Source organism: Fringilla coelebs, assembly GCF_963513975.1.
Source record: "Fringilla coelebs genome assembly, contig: SCAFFOLD_40, whole genome shotgun sequence".
NCBI lineage: Eukaryota > Metazoa > Chordata > Aves > Passeriformes > Fringillidae > Fringilla > Fringilla coelebs.
The window spans coordinates 942,118-966,833 of NW_028167217.1; the positions used below are offsets into that span (position 1 = coordinate 942,118).

Here is a 24,716-nt window from a genome sequence, read left to right on the forward strand (position 1 = left end):
GTCTCAGGTGCAAGGCTCACCTGGGTGGGCCAATGGCCCCCAGGGATGCAGGGCATCTTTTGAACTCTGCCAATCACTCGATGCCCCTCTGGAATGCCAGGATTGACAGACAGCACCAGCCGAGGTCAGGGTAGGGAGGGGAGAGGTGATTGGCACCTGGGAAAGGACAGGGATACCTGAGACAAACTATGACATCACACTGCAACAGATATGATTGTTAGATGCGATGATTGTTTGGTAATTGGATATAATTATTGTTTAATCATAACAAGAATCATGAGAAACTATGTTGGGGGGGTTTGATGGAAATTACAAAAATCTGTGCTTGGATGGAATCAATGTATACAATAGAACAATATAAGTTTAATCATTAATATGTAGTTATAAAACAATAAGGTTATAAAAACATGTTCATCCTGAACCCATGTTGGAGTCAGATTTGGGTGTGTACCCGACACCCAGAGCTCTTCAATAAAAGCACCTGCATATTATCATTCTGTGATTATGTGTTCCTGAATGCTAACATTAGGACAATTAGACCATCTTGGGTGCCTGCTAAGTAAGGAAACCAATGCTGGCCTGCTGTCAGACATAGATACCGTCCGACACGTCACACTGCAGAACAGGGCAGCAATAGACTTTCTACTTTTGGCACACGAGCACAGCTGTGAGGACTTTGAGGGAATGTGTTGCATGAACCTCTCCAGCCACAGCGAGTCAATCCACAACAGCATTCAAGTGCTGAAGGGAGGGTTCAAGAAGCTTCAAGTGGAAAACAAAGACTGGTTGAATAAACTCTTCTACTCCTGGAGACTGAAGGGTTGGATGATGTCTTTAGTCAGGACAGGACTGTTGGTTTTCTTGGTTGTTGTTGTTGTGGTGGCGGTTGTTCCATGCTTGTTTGGATGTTTTTATAGAGTTTTGCAAAGTTCTTTCAGTTCCATTTTTGTTAGAAAACAGGAAGGGGGAGATGTGGGAATTGGCCCAGCTGTGACTCAAAGTCAGCCAGATTTTACACCAAAAGAACTGGGCATTAGTTTCAAGCCCTTGGAATCATTTGTTTAACTTAAGGCGAGCCCAAGAGTTCCCCCATAAGCCCTTGGTGTTATTATGTTGAGTTTTCCAAGTTCTGCTCCCCTATTGATTACTTGTTTCTCCTATATGGTTATAGTTCCAGAATGTTCCACCCCCAAGTGTGTATGTTGCTGCTTCCCCTTTGTTTTGAGTCTCTGGATGCTGCCCCTCCTACTGTGCTCAGCTACTCCACGTTTGCTGTTTTTCACCCTTTAATAAAGTTCTTTCCAGGCAACTCCACTGAACCCACTTCTTTTCATTTTCGCCACCCTTGCCCTGAAGTTAGGGAACCAAAGAGGTTTGCTGCAGCCATCCTCACCACAACAGTGATGATCTTAATCACTGCAGGTAATCTTTGGTAGTGATGATTGGGTGCATTGCTGAGGTTCTCCTTCTGTGATTCTTTGCTGCTTTGAACTACAGTAAATTACACTGATTCCTTCAGTTCATGTTTGTGTCTTTGGTACTGACCCTGCCCACTCGTGAAACAAAACTGGCCAGATTACAACAAAATGTCACTTCTTAAATATAAATTTAAGGAATCAGTCCCATCTGAAATTTCCAGATGGGAAGCCCTTCCCTAGAGTTTGCTGACTCTGGAGTGGACTGAGGTCAGAACACCGTGTGAGCAATGGGGCAGACAGTTTAAAGAAGCTGAACCAGTGGATGTATTAAAATGCATCCAAAAATTGCATATGGAGAAAGGAAAACAACTTGTGAGTGGGTAAAGATGAGGATGAATTTTGTTAACAGCACATTGGAAACAGCACCAACCAAAGAAGGAACCCTCTTACATGGAGTGACAGCAGAAGTTTTTAATCCTAACCTTGTATTAATTTGTTCAAGTGAAAGAATATTAATATAATAATTACTATATACATATATGTAATAAAATAAAACATTTTAATATATTTAAACATATATTTTTATCTATCAATATGTCTATCAAATCTATGTTTATATCTATATCTTTATCTATATATAAAATAATAATAATGTGAAATAATGCTGACAATTCTGATTTACCACCTGTGGCTGCTCAAGGATCTAGCACTAAATATCCTGCTGAAAAGCATTGGCCAGGACCTGAATGTCAGTGGTAAACTTTGTGAGATTGTATACAAGATATAAAGGAGGAATGGATGAAATTGGCTATTTTTATGGGGTTTGCTGATACTGTGACGTGGAATGCTTTGTCTGTTACTGTGAAAAATACAGTGATTAAGACTGCTGGGTTTTTCATATACTAGATTATCCACAATCTGCAGGATTGATTGAATGGGTAAAGGGGTTGTTCAAAGAACAGTTGAAAAAAGAAGGAGATGAGAACCTGCCCCCATGGAGAACCCATCTCACAGATGTGCTCTATACCTTTAACAAGGGTACAAGGGGCCCCCTGGGAAATGGAAACCCCCTGGATGTGCATGGCTGCACCCAATTTGCAAATACAAACATGGACAGGGACGCTTTAACTTCTTGAGAAATTATTCTGGGTCTGATTGCCCCTGACAGGGCCCCCCTAGAGGCTGCAGGGCTGGACCTTCATGCATTATAATTAATTAGGAAAAATCAAGAGCAAATGAGAGTTATCAATACTGAAATAGGAATTCCAGTTCCTCCAGGACACTTTGGTTTGATAACTGCTCGCTGGAGCTTGGCTTTGAAAAGCGTTCATGTCATGAGAGGAGTTGATGCAGATTATCAAGGAGGAATTAAAGTAATTAATGTAATTAAAGTCACTAAACAATAGTGAATAAGGTGTGATTATTCAACTCCATTACAGGGTAGCACAGTTATTGATATTGCAGTTTTAAAAACAATTGTGAAAAAAGGAGATGCACCTCCAGTCACAGAATCACAGAATCACAGAATTTCTAGGTTGGAAGAGACCTTTAAGATCATCGAGTCCAACCCATGTTCTAACACCTCAACTAGATCATGGCACCAAGTGCCACATCCAGTCTTTTTTTAAACACATCCAGGGATGGTGAATCCACCACCTCCTTGGGCAGATGATTCCAGTATTTGACCACTCTTTCTGTGAAAAACTTTCTCCTTAATTCTAGCCTGTATCTCCCTTGGCACAGCTTGAGACTGTGTCCCCTTGTTCTGTCTGTTGTTGCCTAGAGAAAGAGACCGACCCTCAGCTCACCACAGCCACCCTGCAGGAAGTTGAAGAGAGTGATAAGGTCACCTCTGAGTCTCCTTTTCTCCAGGCTAAACAGCCCCAGCTCCCTCAGTCGTTCTTCTTACAGCTTGTGTTCCAAGCCCCTCACCAACCTCGCTGCTCTCCTTTGGACACGCTCAAGCATCTCAACGTCCCTCCTAAACTGAGGGGCCCAGAACTGGACACAATACTCAAGGTGTGGCCTCATCAGTGCCGAGTACAGGGGAAGGATGACCTCCCTGCTCCTGCTGGCCACACCATTCCTGATACTGGCCAGGATGCCATTGGCCTTCTTGGCCACCTGGGCACACTGCTGGCTCACGTTCAGCAGACTGTCAACCAGCACCCCCAGGTCCCTTTCCACGTGAGCACTGTCCAGCCACACCGTCCCCAGCCTATAACATTGCAGGGGGTTATTGTGGCCAAAGTGCAGGACTCGGCACTTGGACTTAGTGAACTTCATCCCATCAGATTCTGCCCATCCATCCAACTGTTCCAAGTCCCTCTGCAAAGCCCTCCGTTCCTCTAACAGATGGACACACGCTCCCAGCTTAGTGTCATCTGCAAATTTACCAATCGTCGCTGTAGCTCCTGCACTGGGAATTAAATCAGGGGAGGGTCCTTGGTGGCAGCTGCCCTGGCTCAAGGGAGACACTGAGAGAGAAAGAGAGCAGGCAAAGAGAGGCAGAAGAGAAAGGAGAACACAAACACAATCAGCTGAGAAGGTAGCACTCTGGAAACAGAACTGAAAATGACTGAAATGATTAAAAATGAATGAGACAGAAATCACTAACTCTGAAAGTTTTGTTTACTATCAAATACATCCCACCCACCAAGCCCCACACAATCCCCATCCCACCGCCCCAAATTTGGATCCCACTTCTCCCAATCTCCTTCCAACCCCTTCTCACCATGGCGGCTGTGGAATCAAGTGAGTTTAGTGTGGGATTAAGATTTTTGAGGAGGGAACAAGCAATTTTGAGTTGGGATTGAGCCCTTTTGGGGCTCAATCCATACAACTGTATGGTTTTCAGTGGGACTGAGTTGTTTTGAGGAGACAGATCAATCCCTCTTGCTTTCTGCAGTGCAAAGAGATGGAGAACACTGCCCAAAATCCTCCTGGAACCCATAAATCCTCAATATTATGTCCCCAAACTCTAAATTCCTTCTCAAACAACTGTGAAATGGGGACTAGATATCTTTGATCAGTTTCTTTCTTTTCAGGCCTGTTTTTAAGGGATGAAGATGAATCAGAAGAAAATGAAGGCCAAAACAAAAGGATAACTAGTTAGGTGCCTTCCCAACGTGGATCACAGGGAATGTGGGTCACCAGTGCTCTTCCCAACAAGGGTCCTCCAGTGGGGCATGGGGTTGGAGCAGCGCATGAAACTTTTTCTGAAATCGGGGCACTTGCAGGGCTTCCCTTACTGGTGGCTCCGTTGGTGCTTGGTCAAGGCTGAGCTCTGTGAGAAGCTCTTCCCACACTGGGGACACTTGTAGGGCCTCTCCCTGGTGTGGATGCGCTGGTGGCTGACGAGAGCAGCGCTCTGCTTGAAGCCCTTCCCGCAGTCAGGGCAGCGGAAGGGCCTCTCCTCCATGTGAATCTGACGGTGCACGAGGAGATGTGAGCTGATCCGAAACCCCTTCCCGCATTCTGAACACTTGTAGGGCCTCTCCCCAGTGTGGATGTACTGGTGCTGGACCAGGTTGGCACGCTGGCAGAAGCCCTTCCCGCATTCCGCACACTTGTAGGGCCTTTTCCCAGTGTGAATGTTCTGGTGCTGGATCAGGTTGGTGCTCTGTCTGAAGCTCTTCCCACATTCCCCACACTTGTAGGGCCGCTCCCCAGTGTGGGTCCTCTGGTGGCAGATCAGGTGGGAGCTCCGTCTGAAGCTCATCCCACATTCCTCACACTCGTGGGGCCTCTCCCCAGTGTGGATCCTCTGGTGGCGGATCAGGTGGGAGCTCCGGCTGAAGCGCATCCCACATTCCTCACACTCGTGGGGCCTCTCCCCAGTGTGGATGAGCCGGTGCCTGACAAGATGGGAGTTTTGCCTGAAGCCCTTCCCACAGTCGGGGCAGAGGAAGGGTTTCTCCTCTGTGTGCGTGCGCTGGTGCACGAGAAGACTAAAGCTGAGCCGAAACCTCTTCTTGCATTGATCACACTCATAGGGCCTCTCCCCAGTATGGACCACCTGGTGACGGATGAGGGTGCAGCTCTGGCTGAAGCTCTTCCCACATTCCTCACACTCATAGGGTTGTTCTCCAGTGTGGATAATCTGGTGGCGGATCAGGCTGGAGCTGACTTTGAAGCTCTTCCCACATATCCCACACTCATACGGCCGCTCCCCTGTGTGGATAATCTGGTGGCGGATCAGGCTGGAGCTGACTTTGAAGCTCTTCCCACATTCCCCACATTCATACGGCCGTTCCTCTGTGTGGGTCCTCTGGTGCTGAATCAGGCCAGAGCTCCGGCTGAAGCTCTTCCCACATTCCTCACACTCATAGGGTTGTTCTCCAGTGTGGATAATCTGGTGGCGGATCAGGCTGGAGCTGACTTTGAAGCTCTTCCCACATTCCCCACATTCATACGGCCGTTCCTCTGTGTGGGTCCTCTGGTGCTGAATCAGGCCAGAGCTCCGGCTGAAGCTCTTCCCACATTCCTCACACTCATAGGGTTGTTCTCCAGTGTGGATAATCTGGTGGCGGATCAGGCTGGAGCTGACTTTGAAGCTCTTCCCACATTCCCCACATTCATACGGCCGTTCCTCTGTGTGGGTCCTCTGATGCTGGATCAGGTGGCAGCTCCGGCTGAAGCTCTTCCCACACTCCAAGTACTTGTGGGGCTTCTCCCCATCATGGAGCTGCTCATGGAGCACCAGCTCCGAGCTCTGGCTTGATCTCTGGCCGCCTTCCTGGCCCAGGCTGGGTCTTTCCTCCTCAGATCCCCGTGATCTGCGTTTGCAGCCCCTCCTTGTGAGGGATCTCCGGGGCTTTTCTTTCCCCTTTGATTCCTGTGTCATGGAGTTGCTCAAAACGGCCTCTTCCACAAGGTTCTGCCTCGGGGATTTGTCCTCCCTGGCCTCCACCTGCAGCTCGTTATCTGGGGGAGGAAGGACAAGGAGAGGATGGGATTTGCCTCTGTGCTGCAGGGTAGGGGAAGGAAATCCCCCCAGTGCATCCCTGGCAGGACAGCTTTGGCAGCAGGGTTGTTCTGCATCTGGGGGCTGTGCTGGGCTGGGAGATGGAGCAGGAGAGAGGGGGAAAGGGGCAGTGACTTCCTCCTCACCTGCCTGGGTGTTCTGTGGCATCTTCCGTGTCCTTGCACCCTCCTTCTCCATCCAGCCAAGCGCTGGGAATGGGAAATCCTGGTTTGGGGGAAAACAAGGATAAGCATGTTGAGTTTAAATGTCCCTCTGCTCAAGTCCATCTCTGCAAGTCATCAAGCATCTGGGGTCCATAGAAGCCTCCAGAACACCAAGATTCAGCCCTGAAAAAGCCTCCCAGAAGTTCCCCATCTCTGGCCTCTCCCCTTTAGGGATTCCTCCCTGTCCCAGCTGCTTGGGGTCATGGTCATATTGTGGGTTTCCCTTCTCCTTGGTCCCTGTCCTCCCCAGGCTGCTGTGAATCCCAGGAATCCAGAAAGTTCTCTCCTCAGTCTCCCCATTTAGGGATGCTGGGGGTTTTTGGGGTCCCAGGGAGCCTTCTCCCCTTATTGTCTGCTTTAGGGTGCAGGGGGTCCAAGGAGTCCCCCACTGCCCCTCTCCAGGCTGTTGAAGGTCCCATGAATCATGGCACTCCCCCCTCTCTGGGCTCCCCACTTTGAGCTCCTGGGGGACACAGGGCTCTGCTCCTCCCACCTGCCTCTGCCGGCAGCTGCCACCAGAACCCCTCAATGTCCCCAAAAAGGGCCTTTTCCGCTCAGCTTTCCAGTTCGTCATTCCCCAAACATTCCCCCCCAAAAAACCCAACCCACGGAGCCCCCAGAATATCTGGGCCAAGGTCCCCCTTCCTTGTCACCTCTAGGATCGGGGGGGAGGGGGGGGGTTGATGATTTCACAAGTGGGGGGCTGTGAATTTAGGGAGTGCTCATGGTTCCTTCTCCTTTCCTTGATCCTCCTCTTCCTCCCACTCCTCCTCCTCCCCCAGCAGCAGCGACACCCTCGGTGCCCTGTTCCCGCAGCCCTCGCAGCCCGCGGCAGGAGCGGGGATGGAGCCGGGACAGGTCGGGATGGCAGCACGGGACTCTCGGCTGCTCCCAGCTGCTGCGGGCAGGGGAAACCTGGCCCGGGCCAAAGGAGAGGCAAACTGGGAAAACTGGGGGCTGCACATCCAAACTGGGCCTTGCTGGGGACCCTGGCTGGGGACTACCAGTCCTTTGGGGCTTCTCTTGGGAGATCCAGGAGGGGGGAATGCAGAGAGGGCTGGGGGATTCCAGGAGTGGCATCACTGGGAGGGACTATGCCATATTGGGGTAACTGGAAACTTACTGGGGCAGCTGGGAATGACTGGGAATTACTACAAGCATGCTGAGAGCAACTGGGGTTTACTGGGAGTGTCTGTAACCGTACTGAGGTGACTGGAACCACACTGGGAACAACAGGGACCATGCTGGGGAGAACTGGGATGACAACATGGGGAACTGGGAGCGAATGGGGTGACTGGGTCTGCACTGGCAGAACTGGGCATGACTGGGACCATGCTAGAAGATCATCCAGAGTGTGACTAGGACTATACTAGGGACAACTGGGTGCACCTGGCATCACACTGGGAGGAATGGGGAGAAACTGGAACCATGCTGGGGGCAACTGGGTTCCTACTGGGATCACAGTGGAAGCAGCTGGGCCCATGCTGGGGCAGACTGGGATCATACTGGATTATACTTTCAGCAACTGGGACTGCACTGAGGGCGACTGGGAGTGGCTGTGATCAAATGGGATCAGGCTGGAAGCAACTTTGGGCATCTCTGAGTGACTGGGAACATGCTGGGACCAACTGGGTTATACTGGGAGAGACTGAAACAATAGTGGGGGTAAAGGGGAGCAACTGGAACCATGCTGAGTGATAATGGCAGGAGGCGTGCCCATGTCAGGGTCATACTGGGATCATACTGGGAGTAAGTAGAATAGTACTGAGAGTATGTGACTGGGATCCTACTGGAATTAGACTAGGGGTGACCGGAAAGGTGGCCTAAAATCAGCCAAATGGGATTCAAGTTATCCAATAGGGTCTAAAACCCAACCAAATGCAACCCACACAAAATGGCCTAAAATCACCCTAAGTTTCCAAAATGGGCTTAAAATCCACCCTCAAAGTATCTGATTTTGCCTAAAATGACCCAAATGTGCCTAATTCCATTCAAACACCCACATGGTTTTTACTAAAATCACCCACAAGGACTTAAAATCACCCAAACATGCCTGAAACCAACACAAGATGGCCTAAAATCACCCTAAAAAGACTTGGTTTCACCTAAAATTAACCAAAGAAGCCAAAAATCTAACCAAATGGGCCCAAAATCACCAAAACAAGGGACCTAAAATCACCCACACAGGATTAAAATTCACCCATATGGGCCTAAAATCAGCCAAAGGGAGATAAAATCCACATTAAAACTGCCCAGTTTATCCTAAAATCATGCAAAGAGACCTAAACCCCATACAAATGGCCCTAAAATTGTCCCAAGGGATCTAAAACCCACCCTAAAACCCACCAGATTTAGCCTAAAACCATTCAAAGGATCCTAAAATCCACACTAAAAGGTTTGAAATCACTCCAAAGGACCTGAAACCCACCCTAAACCTGCCACATTTGGCCTAAATTCACCCAAATGGGTCGAGATTGAGGCCGAGACCGGGATTGGCACCAGGATCGCTCTGGGACCAGCACCAGGATCAGAACTTTGGGGACACTGGGCCTTTCTGGGCTTTGGGGAATTTTGTTGGGAGCTTAGGGGAAATTATTGTGTTTTTTGAAGAGAATTACTGGGTTTTCGGGGAGTTGCAGAATTTTGAGGGGAATGGATTTTGGGGGGTTTTATTGGTGCTTTAGGGGGTTGTTTTCTAGGGGTGTTTGGGGGTTTATTGAAATTTTTTGGGTTTTTTTCACTTTAGCAGGTTTTACTGTGATTTTGTGAGGATTTTGTTGGAGTCTGGAATTTTTCACGGTCTTATTGAGCTTTTAGGGGTTTTGAGAGCATTTTATTGGAATTTGGGGGGCATTTAGTGGGATTCTTTGAGGGTTTGGGTTCTTTGGGATTTTTTGGCTTTTTGGGAGGGATTTTGGTGGGTTTTTGTGGGGCTTTTTGGGTGTTGCAACAATTGCTTTGGATCTTGGGGGGATTTTTTGTGGTTTTGGGGACATTTTTGGGGGGATTTGTGGGGTTTAATTGGGATTTTGAGGGGTTTGTTGGGATTTCAAGAGATTTTGTGTGCTTTTATTGAAATTCTAGGGTGTTCTAATGGGATTTTTGTGAGATTTAATTGGGATTTTGTGGATTTTATTGGGACTTTGGGGGGTTTTAAGGAGATTTTGGTGCTTCTCAGCCTTCCCCGTGCCTAGGGACAACCCCAAAGCCCCCCAACCCTGAAGCCCCCCAAAGTTCCACTAAAAACAAAATCCTCTAAGAACCCAAATAAATTCCTTGAAAACCCCAGAAAATCCCTCAAAATCCCAGTGAAACCCACCAAAATTCAAAAAAACTCCCCAAAATTTCAATAAACCCCCCCAAAACTGCAGTACAATTCCCCAAAATTCAAAACCCCCTAAATCTACAAAACCCCCCTAAACCAAATAATTCCTCCTAAAATCCCAACAAAATCCCACAAAGCCCAAAAAAGCCACCACCAAATCCCTCTCAAAAATCCCCCCCAAAATCCCCACAAATCCCCCCAGACTCACTGGGGCTGTCCTGGATCAGGGGGCACCAGCTGGTGAACAGGAGCCACTTCAGGGGGCCCTCGGAGCTTTTTGGGGAGGGGGCACCATGGGAGACCCCCCAAAAACGGGGATTGGGAAGCCCTGCTGTGCCCCCTCTCCTCAAAACACCCAGACCCCACTTCAGGGTGGGCCTGGGACACCCCGGGACCCCCAAATCTCCCCCAGGAACCTCAAACCCCTTCAGAGCCTTCCCCAAGGTTGGCTCAGGACCACCCTGGACCCCTAAACCCCCCCCCAGAAATCACTAAGACCCCTCAAACCCCCCTGAGAGCCCCCAGACCCCAATCAGGCCCAGGCCGGGATGTCTCCTCAGACTCCCGCTCCAGAGCCTTCCCAAGACCCCTCCCCACAGCTCCCTCCGACCCCCTCCCCAATCCCCTCAGGGATCATTCGCAGATCCCCCAGACCCCTCCTCAAAACCAACCCAGGCCCCCCAAAACCCCTCCCACAACACCCCAGGACCCCCCAGACCCTCCCACGACCCCCCCCTCAAGACCCCTCTTAGCACCCATCCACAGCCCCCCACATCCCCCTCCCCACACACACACACAATGCCCCAGGACCCCTCCCCAGAGCTTCCCTGACACCTCCAGGAACCCTCGGGATCCCCCCCATCCAATACCCCATCCCCCCCACCCAATACCCCATCCCAGACCCCCAAGACCCCACCAGACCCCACCCAGGACCCTCAGAACCCCCCAACACCCTCCCACAATTCCCTCTTAGGCCGCCCCCCCACCCCCCACGCCCCCGGCCCTCCCCCACCTTTCCCGGCCGCCTCAGCAGCTCCAGGATCCCTCGGTCGTCCGCCGGCGCCTCCCCGCTCTCTCCAGCGCCTCCCACAGCGCCCGCCCGAGCCGGAGGGGCGGCGGCGGCGGCGGCGGACGAGGCGGGGGCGTCCGCTTCATGTCCGGCCCCGGGGTCAGAGGGCGCCACTTCCAGCTGGCCTCTAATTGGCTGGAGCGGCACGGGGGAGGCGGGCTTTGTGAGTTAAGCCGCGCATTGATTGGTTGGTTTGGGGAGGATCGCGCCGCTATTGGCTGGAAGGGGCCCGCGCGGTTGTTGGTTGGAAGGGGCCCGCGCACGCGGCGGACGCGGCCGCGGCAGTGGTAGCAGGAGGTCGTGAGGGGAGAGCGGCTGAGGAGGGAGCTGAGGTGGGGTGTGGGGGGAATGGAGGGCTCTTAGATGGCTTTTGGGGGAAAATGGGTGGGGGTTGAGGCGGGTCTGAGGGGAAGTGGGGGGTCTGAAGTCGCTGCCGGATGGATTTGGGGGAAATTGGGCGGGTTTGAGGGATTTTTGTGCGGTCTGAGGCATAATTAAGGGAATTTTAGGTTGGTCCAGGGGGAAAACTGCAGGGAAAAGACGGGAATGCGTTTGGGGGGAATTGGGGTTGTTTGAGGGGCTTTTGTGAGGTGTGAGGTGGATCTGGTGCGAGCGTGAAGGGGTTTGGGGAGGTTTGAGGGGGATTTGAGAGGAACTGGGGGCGTTTAAGGTGGGTATGAGGGGAATTAAATGGTCCACGGCGGTTTTGGGGAGCATTGGGCGGGTTTGAGGAGTTTTTGCGGAGTTTGAGGGAAAATGGGGGCTTCTGAAGTGGGTATGAGTGGAATCCGGGGCCGATTTGGGGGGAATTTGGCTGGTTTGAGGAGTTTTTGCGGGGTCTGAGGTGGATTTGGGGGGAAATTATGGGGGGGAGGGGTTCTGAGGTGGGTCCGGGAGAAAATGGAGAGATCTGAGATTGGTTGGGGGGGGTCTGAGGAGAAATGGGGGATTTTGGAGGAGTTAAGGAGAAGTAGGGGGATCTGAGCTTGGTTTGGGGGGAAGGAGGGAGTTTGACGGAGCTCTGGGGAGTTTGAGGGGGCTTGGGGAGGAGCTTGAGAGAGTCTGGAGGGTTTATAGGGGGGTCTGAGGGGGAATCGGGGCATCTGGGGGGTTCTGAGGTGGGTCTGGGGGGAATTTGGGAGGGATCTCTGGTGGTTCTGAGGGGGTTTGGGGGAGTCTCAGGGGGGTCTGGGGTTAATATTGGGGGGAACTCTGTGGATCTGAGGGTAATTTGGGGGGTTTTAGGTGGGTCTGGGGTGGATTTGGAGGTCTAGGGGCTCCTAAAGTGGGGTCCCAGGGTGTGAGGGAGTCACAGCCCTCCCAGATGCCCCCTAAATCCCCCCTATCCCCACAGAGGAGTCTTGGCCATGGCTGTGCAGGACCCCCGGCCCAACCACACCATCTACATCAACAACCTGAATGAGAAGATCAAGAAGGACGGTGAGGGGGGCCTGGGGGGTCTGAAAATGTCTGTGAGTGTCCCCAGGGGTTCAGGCTGTCCTTTGTGCATCTCCACTGTCACTGTGCTGTCCCCACTGTCACCGTGATGCCCCCATGTCTGACTGTCACCATGCTGTCCCCATTGTCACCATACTGTCACTCTGTCCCCAGAGCTGAAGAAGTCCCTCTACGCCATTTTCTCGCAGTTTGGGCAGATTTTGGACATTTTGGTGTCGCGCAGTCTCCGCATGCGGGGCCAGGCCTTTGTCATCTTCAAGGAGATGAGCAGTGCCACCAACGCCCTGCGCTCCATGCAGGGCTTCCCCTTCTACGACAAACCCATGGTGAGATAGAGATTGGGGGAAAATTCTGATATTTTGGGAAAAAATGGAGTTTTAGGGAAAAAAACACCAAAATCTGGCCTCAAATATCCCCAAAATCTAACTTATAATCCTTCTAAATTCACCTTGAACACCCCAAAACTTCCCCATCTGTGACACACTCATGGTGAAACAGAAATTCTGTGGAAAAACACTGGAATTTTGGGGGAAAAATCCTGGTATTTTTGGAAAAAAATCCAAAATCCAGCTGGAAAGCTACCAAAAATCCCTTGGGAGCATCTTCAAATCAAACTAGGAGTAAAATTTTCCCTTTCTATGAAAAGCCTACAGTGGGACAGAAACTTGGGGAAAAAATCTGGCATTCTGTGAAAAAACTGGAATTCCGTGAAAAAACACCAGAATCTGGCCTCAAGCATCCCCAAAATACCATCTGTAATTCTCCAAATTCACCCTGAACACTCTAAGGCTTCCCCTTCTATGACAAGTCCACAGTGAAACCCAAACCTGAGGGAAAATAATTACATTTTGGGCAGGAAACTGACATTTTGGGAAAAAATCCTGGAATTCTGGGGAAAATCCTGAATTCCTGGGGGGGAAAACCCCAAAATGCAGCATCAAATAGCCCCAAAATCCAACCAGGAACACCCCAAGGCTTCCCAATTTATGACAAGTTTATTGTGAGAGAGAAATTCTGGAGGAAAATGCTTGAATTGTGGGAAAAATCTGCAGATTTTGGGGGAAAAAAACTGAATTCCTGGGGGAAAAAATTAAATCCAGCCTCAAATACCTCCAAAATCCCACCAAAAAAAAACCCAAATCCACCTAGGATTGCACCAAAATCCAACCCGGACCTGCCCCAAAGCTTTCTCTGCTACAGCCAACCCCAGTGAGAACCAAATCCTGAGAAAAACCCCAAAATTCCAGGAAAACCTCTGAAATCTAGCCAGGAATTCCCAAAGCTTTCTCTTCTATGACAAATCCATGGTGAAACCTCAAATTCAACCTGGAAGCCCTAAAAAACTGTTGGAAACCCCCAAATCCCTCTTGGAGCTCCTCCAATATCTCTCTGAATTCCCCCAGAGTCCCCAGAAACTTCCAAATCCCCCCTAAATTCCTAGATCCGTGCTAGGACTTCCTGAAATACTCCCAAATTCCTCTTGGAGCTCCCCCAAACGCCATCTGAAAATCCCCAAATCCTTTCTGAAACCTTTCCCAAATCGTCAGAACCCCCGAAAATCCCTTGGAAACCCCAAAATCCCCCCCTGAAACCTCCTCAAATTCCCCCAGATTCCTTCTTGAATTTCCCTAAAAACCCTCAAATCCCTCAGAAACTCCCCAAATCCCTCCTGGAATCTCCCAAATCCCTCAGAACTCCCAAAAATCTCTCAGAAAACCCCAAAATCCCCCTTGGAAATCCCCAAATCCTTGTTGGAACCTCCCAAGATTCCTCTAAATTCTCCCAAAATTCCTTCTTGAACTTCCTAAAATCCCTCAAGAATGTCCCTAGTTGCTCTTGGACTTCCCCCAGATCCTGTCTGGAACCTCCCCAAATCCCTTAGAATCTCTGAAAATCGTGTGGAAAACCCCAAAATCCCTCTTGGAACTCCCCCAAATCCCCTCTAAATTCCCCCCAAATCCCTCTGAAATTTGCAAAGTTCTTTTTAGGACTTCCCAAAGTTCCTTGAAAACCCCCAAATCCCTCTTGGAACTCCCCCAAATCCCCTCTAAATTCCCCCCAAATCCCTCTGAAATTTGCAAAATTCTTTCTAGGACTTCCCAAAGTTCCTTGAAAACCCCCAAATCCCTCTTGGAACTCCCTCAAATCCCCTCTAAATTCCCCCCAAATCCCTCTGAAATTTGCAAAGTTCTTTCTAGGACTTCCCAAAGTTCCTTGAAAGCCCCAAAATCCCTCTTGGAACTCCCCCAAATCCTTGAGAAAGCCTCAAATCTCTCAGAAAGCACCAAAGCCTCCCCAGACCCCACCCAAAATCCTCTGGAACAACCCCAAAACCCCCTGAACCATCCCCAGATCCCCCTGGACTGATCCCAAAATCCTCTGGAACCTCCCCAAAATCCCTCCTGGAGATGCCCCGAATGCTCTGAAATCCCCCAAACGCCCCAATCCCGGGATTGTGCCGCCGCAGCGGATCCAGTACGCCAAGACAGACTCGGACATCATCGCCAAGATGAAGGGAACGTTCGTGGAGCGGGAGCGGGACCGGGACCGGGAGCGCAAACGGGACAAGCGCAAAGCCAAGGGGGGAGAGGCCCCCGGCCCCAAAAAGAGCGCGGCCGGAGCGCAGGGGGCAGCGCAGGGAGCAGTGCCCGTGAGTGCCAGGGGCTTGTTTGATCGGATTGGGGGTCGTTTGTGGGATTTGGGGTCAGTTGTGGGATTGGGGTTCTTCATGGGATTGGGGTTCGTGGGATTGGGGTTGTTCATGGGATTTGGGATCATTTACGGGATTGGGATCATTTACGGGATTAAGATAATTTGTGGGATTTGGGGTCATTTATGGGGTTTGGGGTCATTTGGGGTCATTTGGGGGGTTTGGGGTCATTTATGGGATTTGGGGTCATTTGTGGGATTGGGGTGATTTGTGGGATTTGGGGTCATTTATGGGATTAGGATCATTTGTGGGATTGGGGTCGTTTATGGGATTGGGGTCGTTTATGGAATTGGGGTCATTTATGGGATTAGGATCATTTGTGGAATTTGGGGTCGTTCATGGGATTTGGGTCATTCATGGGATTTCGGGTTATTTGTGGGATTTGGGGTCATTTATGGGATTAGGATCATTTGTGGGATTGGGGTCGTTTATGGGATTTGGGGTCGTTTATGGAATTGGGGTCGTTTATGGAATTGGGGTCATTTATGGGATTAGGATCATTTGTGGAATTTGGGGTCGTTCATGGGATTTGGGTCATTTATGGGATTTCGGGTTATTTGTGGGATTTGGGGTCATTCATGGGATTTGGGGTCGTTCATGGGATTTGGGTCATTCATGCGGTTTGGGGTCGTTCATGGGATTTCAGGTCATTTATGGGATTGGGGTCATTTGTGGGATTTGGGGTCATTTATGGGTTTGGGATCATTTGTGGGATTAGGATCATTCATGGGATTTTGGTCATTCATGGGATTTGGGTCATTCATGGGATTTCGGGTCATTTATGGGATTGGGATCATTTGTGGGATTTGGGCCATTTATGGGATTTGGGATCATTTGTGGAATTAGGATCATTTGTGGGATTTGGGTCATTCATGGGATTTTGGGATCAGGATCAGGGCACAGGGGTGGTGCCTATGAGTGCCAGGAGATTTATAGGATCATTTATGGGATTTGGGGTAATCTGTGGAATTCGTGATTGTTGCACAGGGGCCAGTGCCCATCAGTGCCAGGGGATTTATGGGATTGTTTTATGGGATTTGGGGTCATTTATAGGATTTGGGATCGGGATCGGGGCACAGAAGGCAGTGCCTGTGAGTGCCAGGGGGATTTGGGTTTGATTTAGAGGATTTGGGATGGCTTTAGGGGATTTTGGGATAATCTTATGTGATTTGGGATTGTTCCCAGGGCATTTGGGATCACTACAGGGGGTTTCGGATTGTTTAATGGGATTTTGGGATCATTTTGGGGGGATTTGGGGGTGGTTCCAGGGGATTTGGGATCATTCCATTGGATTTTGGGGTGGGTTTATGGGATTTGGGATTGGGACACAGGGCGCAGTGCCTGTGAGTGCCAGGAATTTGGGATTGGTTGAGGGGATTTTGGGATTAGTCCTGGGGGATTTGGAGACGTTTGGGTGGGGATTGGGGATCGATTTATGGGATTGTGGGATCGTTCCTGGGGGATTTGGAATCAGTTTATGGGAACTGGGGCATTTCTGGGGAATTTTGGAGATGTTTTGGGGGTTTGTGGGTGGTTCAGGACAATTTGGGACCACTTTATGGGATTTTTGGGGATTGTTCTTTGGGGATTTGGGATTGTTTAATGGGGTTTTGGGATCATTCCAGGGGGTTTGAGGAAAGGTTCAGGGAGATTTTGGAATTGTTCCAGAGGGTTTTGGGGGGTTTGAGGGGATTTGGGGGATGGTTCTGGGGGATTTTGTGTAATTTGGAGTCATTCTGGAGAATTCTGGGATCATTCCAGGGGATTTGGGATCGTTCCTGGACTTTTTGGGAGGGCATGGGGGGATTTGGATGGGATTTTGGGGGGATTTGAGTTCTTTGTGTGCCTTTGGGGTTATTTGGGGTAATTTTGGCATTTTTCAGAGTAATGTGGAGTTTTTCGGGGTTATTTGAGGTGATTTTGAGGTTGTTTGGTGTAATTTTGGGATGATTTGGGGTAATTTTGGAGTTATTCAGGGTAAGTTTGGGATAATTTGGGGTAATTTTTTATGGTTTTGGGAAAATTTGGGGTTTTTGGGACCATGTGTCTGTAGGGTTATTCAGGGATAATTCTGTGTGGATTTGGCATAATTCCACATTGATTTGGGATTCTCACTGTACTTTGGGGATAACTTTGGGATTCTGTCGGTGCCTTTGCAATGATTTGGGGTGTGTTGGAGTCTCTCCTCAGAGGATGTGTTTGGGATAACTTTGGGATTCTGTCACTGCCTTTGCAATGATTTGGGGTGTGTTGTGGTCTCTCCTCAGGGGATGCCACCAATGGCACAGCCACCCCGGATGCTGCCACACCTGGGGGGACAACCGCCCTACATCCCCCCCCCGGGCATGATTCCAGCCCCAGGAATGGCCCCGAATCCAGGAATTCCCCCGGGAATGGCCCCACAGCCTGGAATGGCCCCGATCCCTACCCCACAGCCTGTGAGTGACCCCAGAACCTGAGTGATTTAAGGGACTTGTGGGATTTTTGCTGTGGATTTTGTTGGATTTTTGTGGGAATTTGAGGGAATTTTTGAGGGGAATTTTTTGGGTGGATTTCCTGAGATTTTGGGTAAGATTTGAGGGGACTTGGGGGCATTTTTGGGGGGATTTGTGAGGGTTTTGGTGGGATTTTGGTGCAGATTTTTTGAATGGATTTGCAGTGGATTTTTTGGCTTTTGGGACAATTTTTGTGGGATGTTTTGTGGGGGATATTTTGGACGATTTTGAAGGATTTTTTGGGTGGGTTCTGTAATTTGGGGATTTGTGGGGGGGTTTTGTGCAGATTTTTCTGCATGGATTCTGTGGAATTTTCATGGGGATTTAGTATGACTTTTTGAGGAATTTTTCCATGGGATTTAGGAGGATTTTGAGGGGATTTCTGTGGGCTTTGTTGCTTTTTTTGTGGGGATTTTTCATGTGAATTTTGTGGTCTAATGTGTGAAATTTCGGTGAGTTTTTGGTCAGATTTGAAGATATTTCTTTGGGGTTTTTTTAGAGGGATTTTTTTTGGATTTTGGTGGGATTTTTGGGCAGATTCTTTAGTGTGTATACAGCGTGGCTTTAAGCAGATTTTGGGCCTGATTTGGGGCAGATTTGGTGCTGATTTTGGAGGTTTTCTCACATTTCTCCACAGCTGTCAGAAAATCCCCCAAACCACATCCTGTTCCTGACCAACCTCCCAGAGGAGACCAACGAGCTGATGCTCTCCATGCTCTTCAACCAGTGAGATCCATGGCAATCCTGGGATTCTGGGCAGGGTTTGGGGTGTTTTGGGGCTTGGGGAGGGTGGAGAGAGGTGAGGAGGGCTTGGGCCTGGATTTTTTTTGGTTTTAAATATCAGGATTTTGGGGGTGACTTTCTGGATTTTTTGGGTGGAAATTTCTGGGTTTTTGGAGGAGTGTTTCTGGTTTTTGGGGGGGGGAATTTCTGGGGTTTTGGAGAAATGTTTCTGGGTTTTTGGAGGAATGTTTCTGGATTTTTTGGGGAGTTGGATTTCTTGTTTTATTTGGGAATGGCTCTGGAGTTTTTGGGGGAAGTTCGTCGCTTTTTAGGAATGCTTCAAGATTTTTTTTTTGAGAAACTTTCCGGACTGGGGGGAACAGGTTTATGAGTTTTTGGGGGAATATTTCTGGGTTTTTTAAGAAAGTTTCTAGATTCTGAGGAATGTTTCCAGATTTTGGGGGGAACATTTGTGGATTTTGGGAGGAAGTTCCTTGATTTTGGGGAATATTTCAGGATTTTTTGTGGGGAAAGCTTCTAGCTTTTTGGGCAGACACTTAGAGATTTTTTGGGGAAGTTCCTCAATTTTTGAGTTTATTGGGGATTTTGGGGGGATGTTTCTGGACTTTTTGAGGACCATTTCTCGATTTTTGGAGGAAATGTTTCTGGATGTTTTGGGGGCCACTCCTGGACTTTTTTGGGGGGGAACATTTCTGGACTTTTGGGGAGTTGGATTTCTGGGTTTTTTGGGGAACACTTCTGGATTTTTGTATATCTTTCTGGATTTTTTCAGGGAGGTTGGGGTGGGGGGGGCTGTTCCTGGATTTTTAGGGAGGTTGGATTTTGGGGGTTTTGAACAATTTTGGGAGGGTTTTTTGGGATCTTGGTGAATTTTTGGGGTTGGATTTTGGGGGAATGTTTCGAGACTTGGTGGAATTTTTCGGGATTTTGTGGGATATTTCTGGATTTTGGGGGGTGTTGGGGTTTTGGGGATTTTGAGAATGTTTAAATGGGATTTGGAGTTGGAGTTTTGATTTTTGGGATGTTGGATTTTTGGAAATGTTTTGGAAATTTTGGGGTTGTTGGGTTTTTGGGGAGTTGAACATTGAAAGATTTTCAGAGCATCTCCCTGGAATTTTGGAGAAATCCTGCAGGACTTTTGGGGTTCTTGGGGATATTATGGGATTTTGAGGGACATTCTGAGATTCTCAAACCATTTTGAGAGCCTTTCAGTCAAATTTTGGGGGGTAATTTCCCAATACTGGGGTTTTTCCCAAACTCTGGCTGTCCCCTTGGATTTCTCAGGGGTTTCCCCAAATTCTGGGCTCCTCCTGACCCCAACCCCCCACCCTGAATTCCCAGGCACTGGGAATCCAGAAGATCCCTTGGGGGCATTTGGTGGCATTCCTGGAATTTGGTGGAATTTTGGGATTTTTTGGGGATTTTGAGAGGAGTCAGGTGGGGTTTGGGTTGGATTTTTGAGGGAATGTTTCTGGATTTTTTTGGAGGGAAGTGTTTCCAGATTTTTGGGGAATGTTTCTGGAGTTGGATTTCTGGGTTTTTGGGTAGCATTGCTGGATATTTTTGGGGACATTTCTGGATATTTGGTGCAGTTGGATTTCTTTTGAGGGGAAAGAGTTTGGAATTTGAGGGGAAATTCTGGATTTTTGGGGAACATTTCTAGACTTTTATGGGGAGTTGTATTTCTGGACCTTTATTTTAAATGTTTCTGAATTTTGGGGGATGTAGCTGGATCTTGTGGGGTATGTTTCCAAGTTTTTTGGGGGGAACACTTCTGGATTTTGGGGGAAAAATTTTTAGGTTCTTTGGTTTTTTGGAGGATGTTTCTGGGTTTTTGAGAGAAGTTTCTTGATTTTTGGGGGAACATTGCTGGATATTTGGGAATGGTGCTGGATTTCTGAGAGAGACTGTTTCCAGTTTTTTTTGGGGGGGATGCTTCTGGATCTTTTGGGGAGTACATTTCTGGGTTTTGTTGGGGATCATTTCTGAACTTTTTGGGGGACCATTTCTGGAGTATTTCTGGGGAACATTCCCAGACTTTTGGGGAACCTTCCTGGGTTTCTGGGGGAATGTTCCCAAGTTTCTAGGGGAACCTTCCTGGGTTTCTGGGGGAACATTCCCAAGTTTCTAGGGGAGCATTCCCAGATTTTTTGGGGAACATTCCTAGGTTTCTGGGAGAACGGTCCCAGGTTTTTCCAGGCTCTCCTAACCCCATTTCCCATCCCAGGTTCCCTGGATTCAAGGAGGTGCGCCTGGTTCCCGGGCGCCACGACATCGCCTTCGTGGAGTTCGACACCGAGGTGCAGGCGGGCGCTGCCCGTGAGGCCCTGCAGGGCTTCAAGATCACCCAGAGCAACGCCATGAAGATCTCTTTTGCCAAAAAGTGACCCAAAACACTCCAAACCCCACCAAAATACCACCAACCCCCCAAAAACTGGCCTGAAATACCCCGAGATCAAAAAAAAGCACCTCACACCCACCCCTAAATACCCAAAACCTGCCCCAAAACACCCCAAATCCCTCCAAACCACCCCAAAATCCCATAGAAACACCCTAAAATCCCTCAAAACCAACCCAGGACACCCTATATCCCATCAAACTGTCCTCAAATCCCAGAAAAATACTCCAAAATCACAGAAAACTGCCCCAGAAATGGTTCTGGCCCTGCTCCAAACCCCCCACGCACCCCCACTCCCCCAGGTAAGTTCAGCTTGGCCGAAATCCTCCTTTTTCCCAGCTCAAATCCTCCTTTTTCAACCCCAAATTATTTTTTCCCACCCCAAATCCTCCTTTTCCCACCCCAAATTATTTTTTTTCCTGCCCAAATCCTTTGTGGGTCCCCAAATCCCTTTTCCCATCCCAAAATCTCCCTTTTCCACCCCAATTCCTCACCCCAAATCCTGGGTTTTTTTGCTTTTTTCACCCCAAATCCTTTGTGCACCCCAGATTCCCTTTTCCCACTCTATATCCCCTTTTCCCACCCCGAATCTCCTTTTTCCAACTCCAATCCTTCCCTGCCCACCCTAAATCCTCTTTTTCCACCCAAAATCTTTCCCCATCCTGAATCCCTCAATTCCCACCCCAATCCCCCTTTTCCCCACCCTAAATCCCCTTTTCCCACCCAAATCTCTTTTTTTTCCGTCCCAAATCCTTCTTTGTGCATCCCAAATCCTCCTTCTTTCACCCCAAAATCTCCTTTATCCATCTTAAATCCTATTCTTTCCTCCCTAAATCTCCTCACCCCAACTCCTTCTTTCATCCCAAATCCCTTTCTTCCACCCTGGATCCCCACCCCAAATCCACTTTTGCAGCCCCCCAGGGGCTTTTGGGCTTCCCAAAGAGTTTTTGGGGTTTTTCCCAGCATTGTACCCAGAGTCTCTCTGCAGACATTGCACCTGGAGCTGCCCCCACCCCAGATAAACCCAAATCCCCTTTTCCCACTCCCCCCGATGCTTCTCGGGTTCCCAAGGGGGTTTTGGGGTCTTTCCCAGCATTGTACCCAGGGTCTCTCTGCAGACATTGCACCTGGAGCCTTCCCAAATAAACCCCACTGTGCCCCCCAGGGCTGGAGTGGTTTTGAGAGAGTGTTGGGGATTGGGGGGGGGGGGGTGTAACCCCCACAAACTTTGGGGATTGGGGGGATTTGATCCTCAAATTTGGGGTTTGGGGGGTTTGACAATGCCAGGATTTGGGATTTGGGGGGTTTTGATCCCAGTATTTGGGGATTGAGGAATTGGACCCCAGACTTTGGGGATGAGGAGGGTTGGACACCCCAGATATTTCAAACTCCAGGAGTTGGGGATTGGGGATTTTAACCCCAAATGTTGGGGTTCGAGGGTGTTTGGCACTTCAGGATTTAGGATTTGGAGATACTTGACCCCAGACTTTTGGAATTGGGGGTGGTGGACACCCCAAATATTTTAAACCCCAGGATTTGGGGTCCCGGGGATTCAAGCCCCATGTCTGGTGCGAGCCGGCAGTTTATATACAGACATGAATGGGACGGGGCTACTGTGACAAGCGTCTTGAGCTATTTATTTTTCAGCATCATTCTCATTACATGATTATGACAATGGAGAGATGCTAACAGCTCGCTGTTCAGGCAGCAGGCCAAAGAAACTTAATGTTACAACATATCATAAAGTCATCTTAGCCAATTACACAGAGCAAAAGCATACTGACAGTAGTTCTATCCAATCACTTTAAGCACATGTAGCTTTGGTTAAAACAATGGTGGCCTATTCTTGCATACAATGGCCCGTTTATAAAGCACAGAGCACTATTCATACTTAACCTTCTAAATATTTACTTAAACTTTTTGCAACTTAGAAAGCCAAACTACACAGCTCTATTGTTCTATTTCCCATGTCTTCGCTACCGCTTAGATATTTTTTCTGCTGTTTTAGCACTTCACAATTCTGCTGTATCTGGAGCCTGTCTTTTTATCACTTTCCTAAAACTCTCTGATTTTATGGATTCCTACAGAATAAAGTAGGGATTTATTAAAAGGCCTTCAAAGGATACACTTGGGCAATAGAGCCCGGCTGTAGCCCCACTGAAGATGGATGCACAATGGATGACTAGTCATGAGTTTTCACACTTTTATAAGTTTTGGTCCATTTACATATTGGGGTTAATTGTCCAGTTACAGCTTCATGTTAGGAAGATGCATCCTCTCAGTTTGCTCTCCTCAATTCACTGTTGTTTATACTTTTTGGGCCTGAAGCTGCAACAGTATCCCTGGTTCTCGGGCTGGAAAAGGATTGTTTTGTCTAACTACACTGCGAAGAGAACACTATCTGAAGTTTAGAGTTCTATATTAATGCAGTACCAAATCTGGAAAGTATGAAAGCTGAAACTTAAGGCATCAGTATCAAAAGGGAAACACCAAGTACTTTGGAAAAACGGAAGTACCTTGAAGCATTAATGAGTCCACTAAGTGTTGTTACTGACAGAGAATCTCAAGCCACTCATTACATCAGATAATTGGAGGCCATGATTGCACAAACCTCTCAGAAATGCAATGCAAAAGCAAAACCCAAAGTCCTTTGAAGAACGTGCACTCCCTGGAAGCCCCCACAGGGTCGTTCCTGTCCAAGGCTTCCCAGGGACCTGTTCCCACAGATCCTTGAGGCCACTGGGATGGGGGGAGGGTCCTGAGAGCAGGACAAGGGGCTGACAGTGCCCAGCCTTTCTGGGGCTGTGCCAGGAGGCCCCAGTGCCTCAGGACAAGGTGTCTCCACACAGCCCTTGGTGGCACAGATGCTGCTATGCCCCAGGGCACCAAAACTTGGCTTCTCTTTGTTCCCACCGGTCATCAGTGCCTCCAGTTCTCTGCTCTGCCTGGGGCTTGGGGACACTTTCTCAATTGTGTCCCTCAATGGGACCCATTAAATGTATCAGGAACTTTGGACTTTGGTTCTGACTGTGAAATCTTTAGAGGTTTCTTCATCTCCCTCTCAGGGACTGATGTTCAGGGCCTCAGCACAAAGCCCCAGAGGGTGATGAAAGTCCTGGTGCTGTGTGTGTGCTGCTGAGCTGGGCCGGGCTCCTGGCCCAGAGGCAGCTCCTGGCAAGGGCAGCGCTGCAGAGAGACAGCTCTGGCCAGGAGCAGCTCCTGTGCACAGCCCAGCAGGGCTGGGGCACGGCCAGGGCACCTCAGGGACACCAGCAGGGCACAGACGGAGCTCACAGGGGCTCAGCATTGGCAGGGGCTGTGGGATATCCCCGAGGGGGCTGTGTCACAGTGGTACCTCTGTGGCTGTGTCAGAGAGGCACAGAGCAGCTGTGATGTCAGAAAGGGGCTGTGTGACAGCACAGAGTGGGCTGTGTGAGGTCATAGGTGGGGCTATGACATCACAGAGTGTGTAATGTAAGGTCATCAAGCAGCTACAGCATCATAGAGGGCACTATGTGACATCACTGAGCAGGCTGTGACATCCCTGCTCAATTGTATGACATCATAGAGCAGGTTATGATGTCACATGGTGGTGATATGACTTCATCGAGTGGGCTGTGAGGTGACAGAGGAGACATCCTAGAGTGGGCTGTGACATCACAGAACACCCTTGTGACATCCCAGAGCAGGTTGCGTGACCTCAGAGCGTCAACTGTGACATGTCTGAGGTTGCAATGCAAGATGTGACCAAAAGCATGTAATCTATCACTGGGAGGGAGGGGGTGTTCTTTATCTTTCCATGTCTATTCCCTCATAACTCTGAGGGCATATCTTCTGTTAATGGTCCAGCTGTTAAAACCAGGTGGGGCAGTTTTCTTTATCTCTTCCAGGACCCTTCAGAAGGGGAGA

The 24,716-nt window shown here is 49.2% G+C and overlaps 2 protein-coding genes across 3 annotated transcripts; one reads left to right on the forward strand and one right to left on the reverse strand.

Moving 5' to 3' along the window:
- Positions 1–299: 299 nt before the first annotated feature.
- LOC311166122 (uncharacterized protein) lies at positions 300–12,371 on the reverse strand (the record flags this gene model as incomplete). Its single annotated transcript, XM_084227601.1, has 5 exons — positions 300–6,344; positions 6,531–6,609; positions 10,946–11,137; positions 11,212–11,317; positions 12,355–12,371. The coding sequence occupies 5 exons, from the start codon at positions 12,369–12,371 to the stop codon at positions 4,666–4,668; spliced, it is 2,073 nt and encodes a 690-aa protein (XP_084083727.1). The 3' UTR covers positions 300–4,665.
- On the forward strand, positions 11,233–21,962 carry SNRPA (small nuclear ribonucleoprotein polypeptide A). 2 transcript variants are annotated; one of them, XM_084227603.1, is made up of 7 exons: positions 11,233–11,334; positions 12,357–12,442; positions 12,614–12,786; positions 14,928–15,110; positions 17,438–17,608; positions 18,303–18,391; positions 20,637–21,962. In XM_084227603.1, exons 2-7 carry the CDS (start codon positions 12,370–12,372, stop codon positions 20,794–20,796), a joined length of 849 nt encoding a protein of 282 aa, XP_084083729.1. In that variant the 5' UTR covers positions 11,233–11,334; positions 12,357–12,369; the 3' UTR covers positions 20,797–21,962. The 2 variants fall into 2 exon arrangements, with proteins under 2 accessions (XP_084083729.1, XP_084083730.1); XM_084227604.1 differs by having other exon boundaries at positions 11,239–11,299.
- The last annotated feature ends 2,754 nt before the right edge of the window (positions 21,963–24,716 follow it).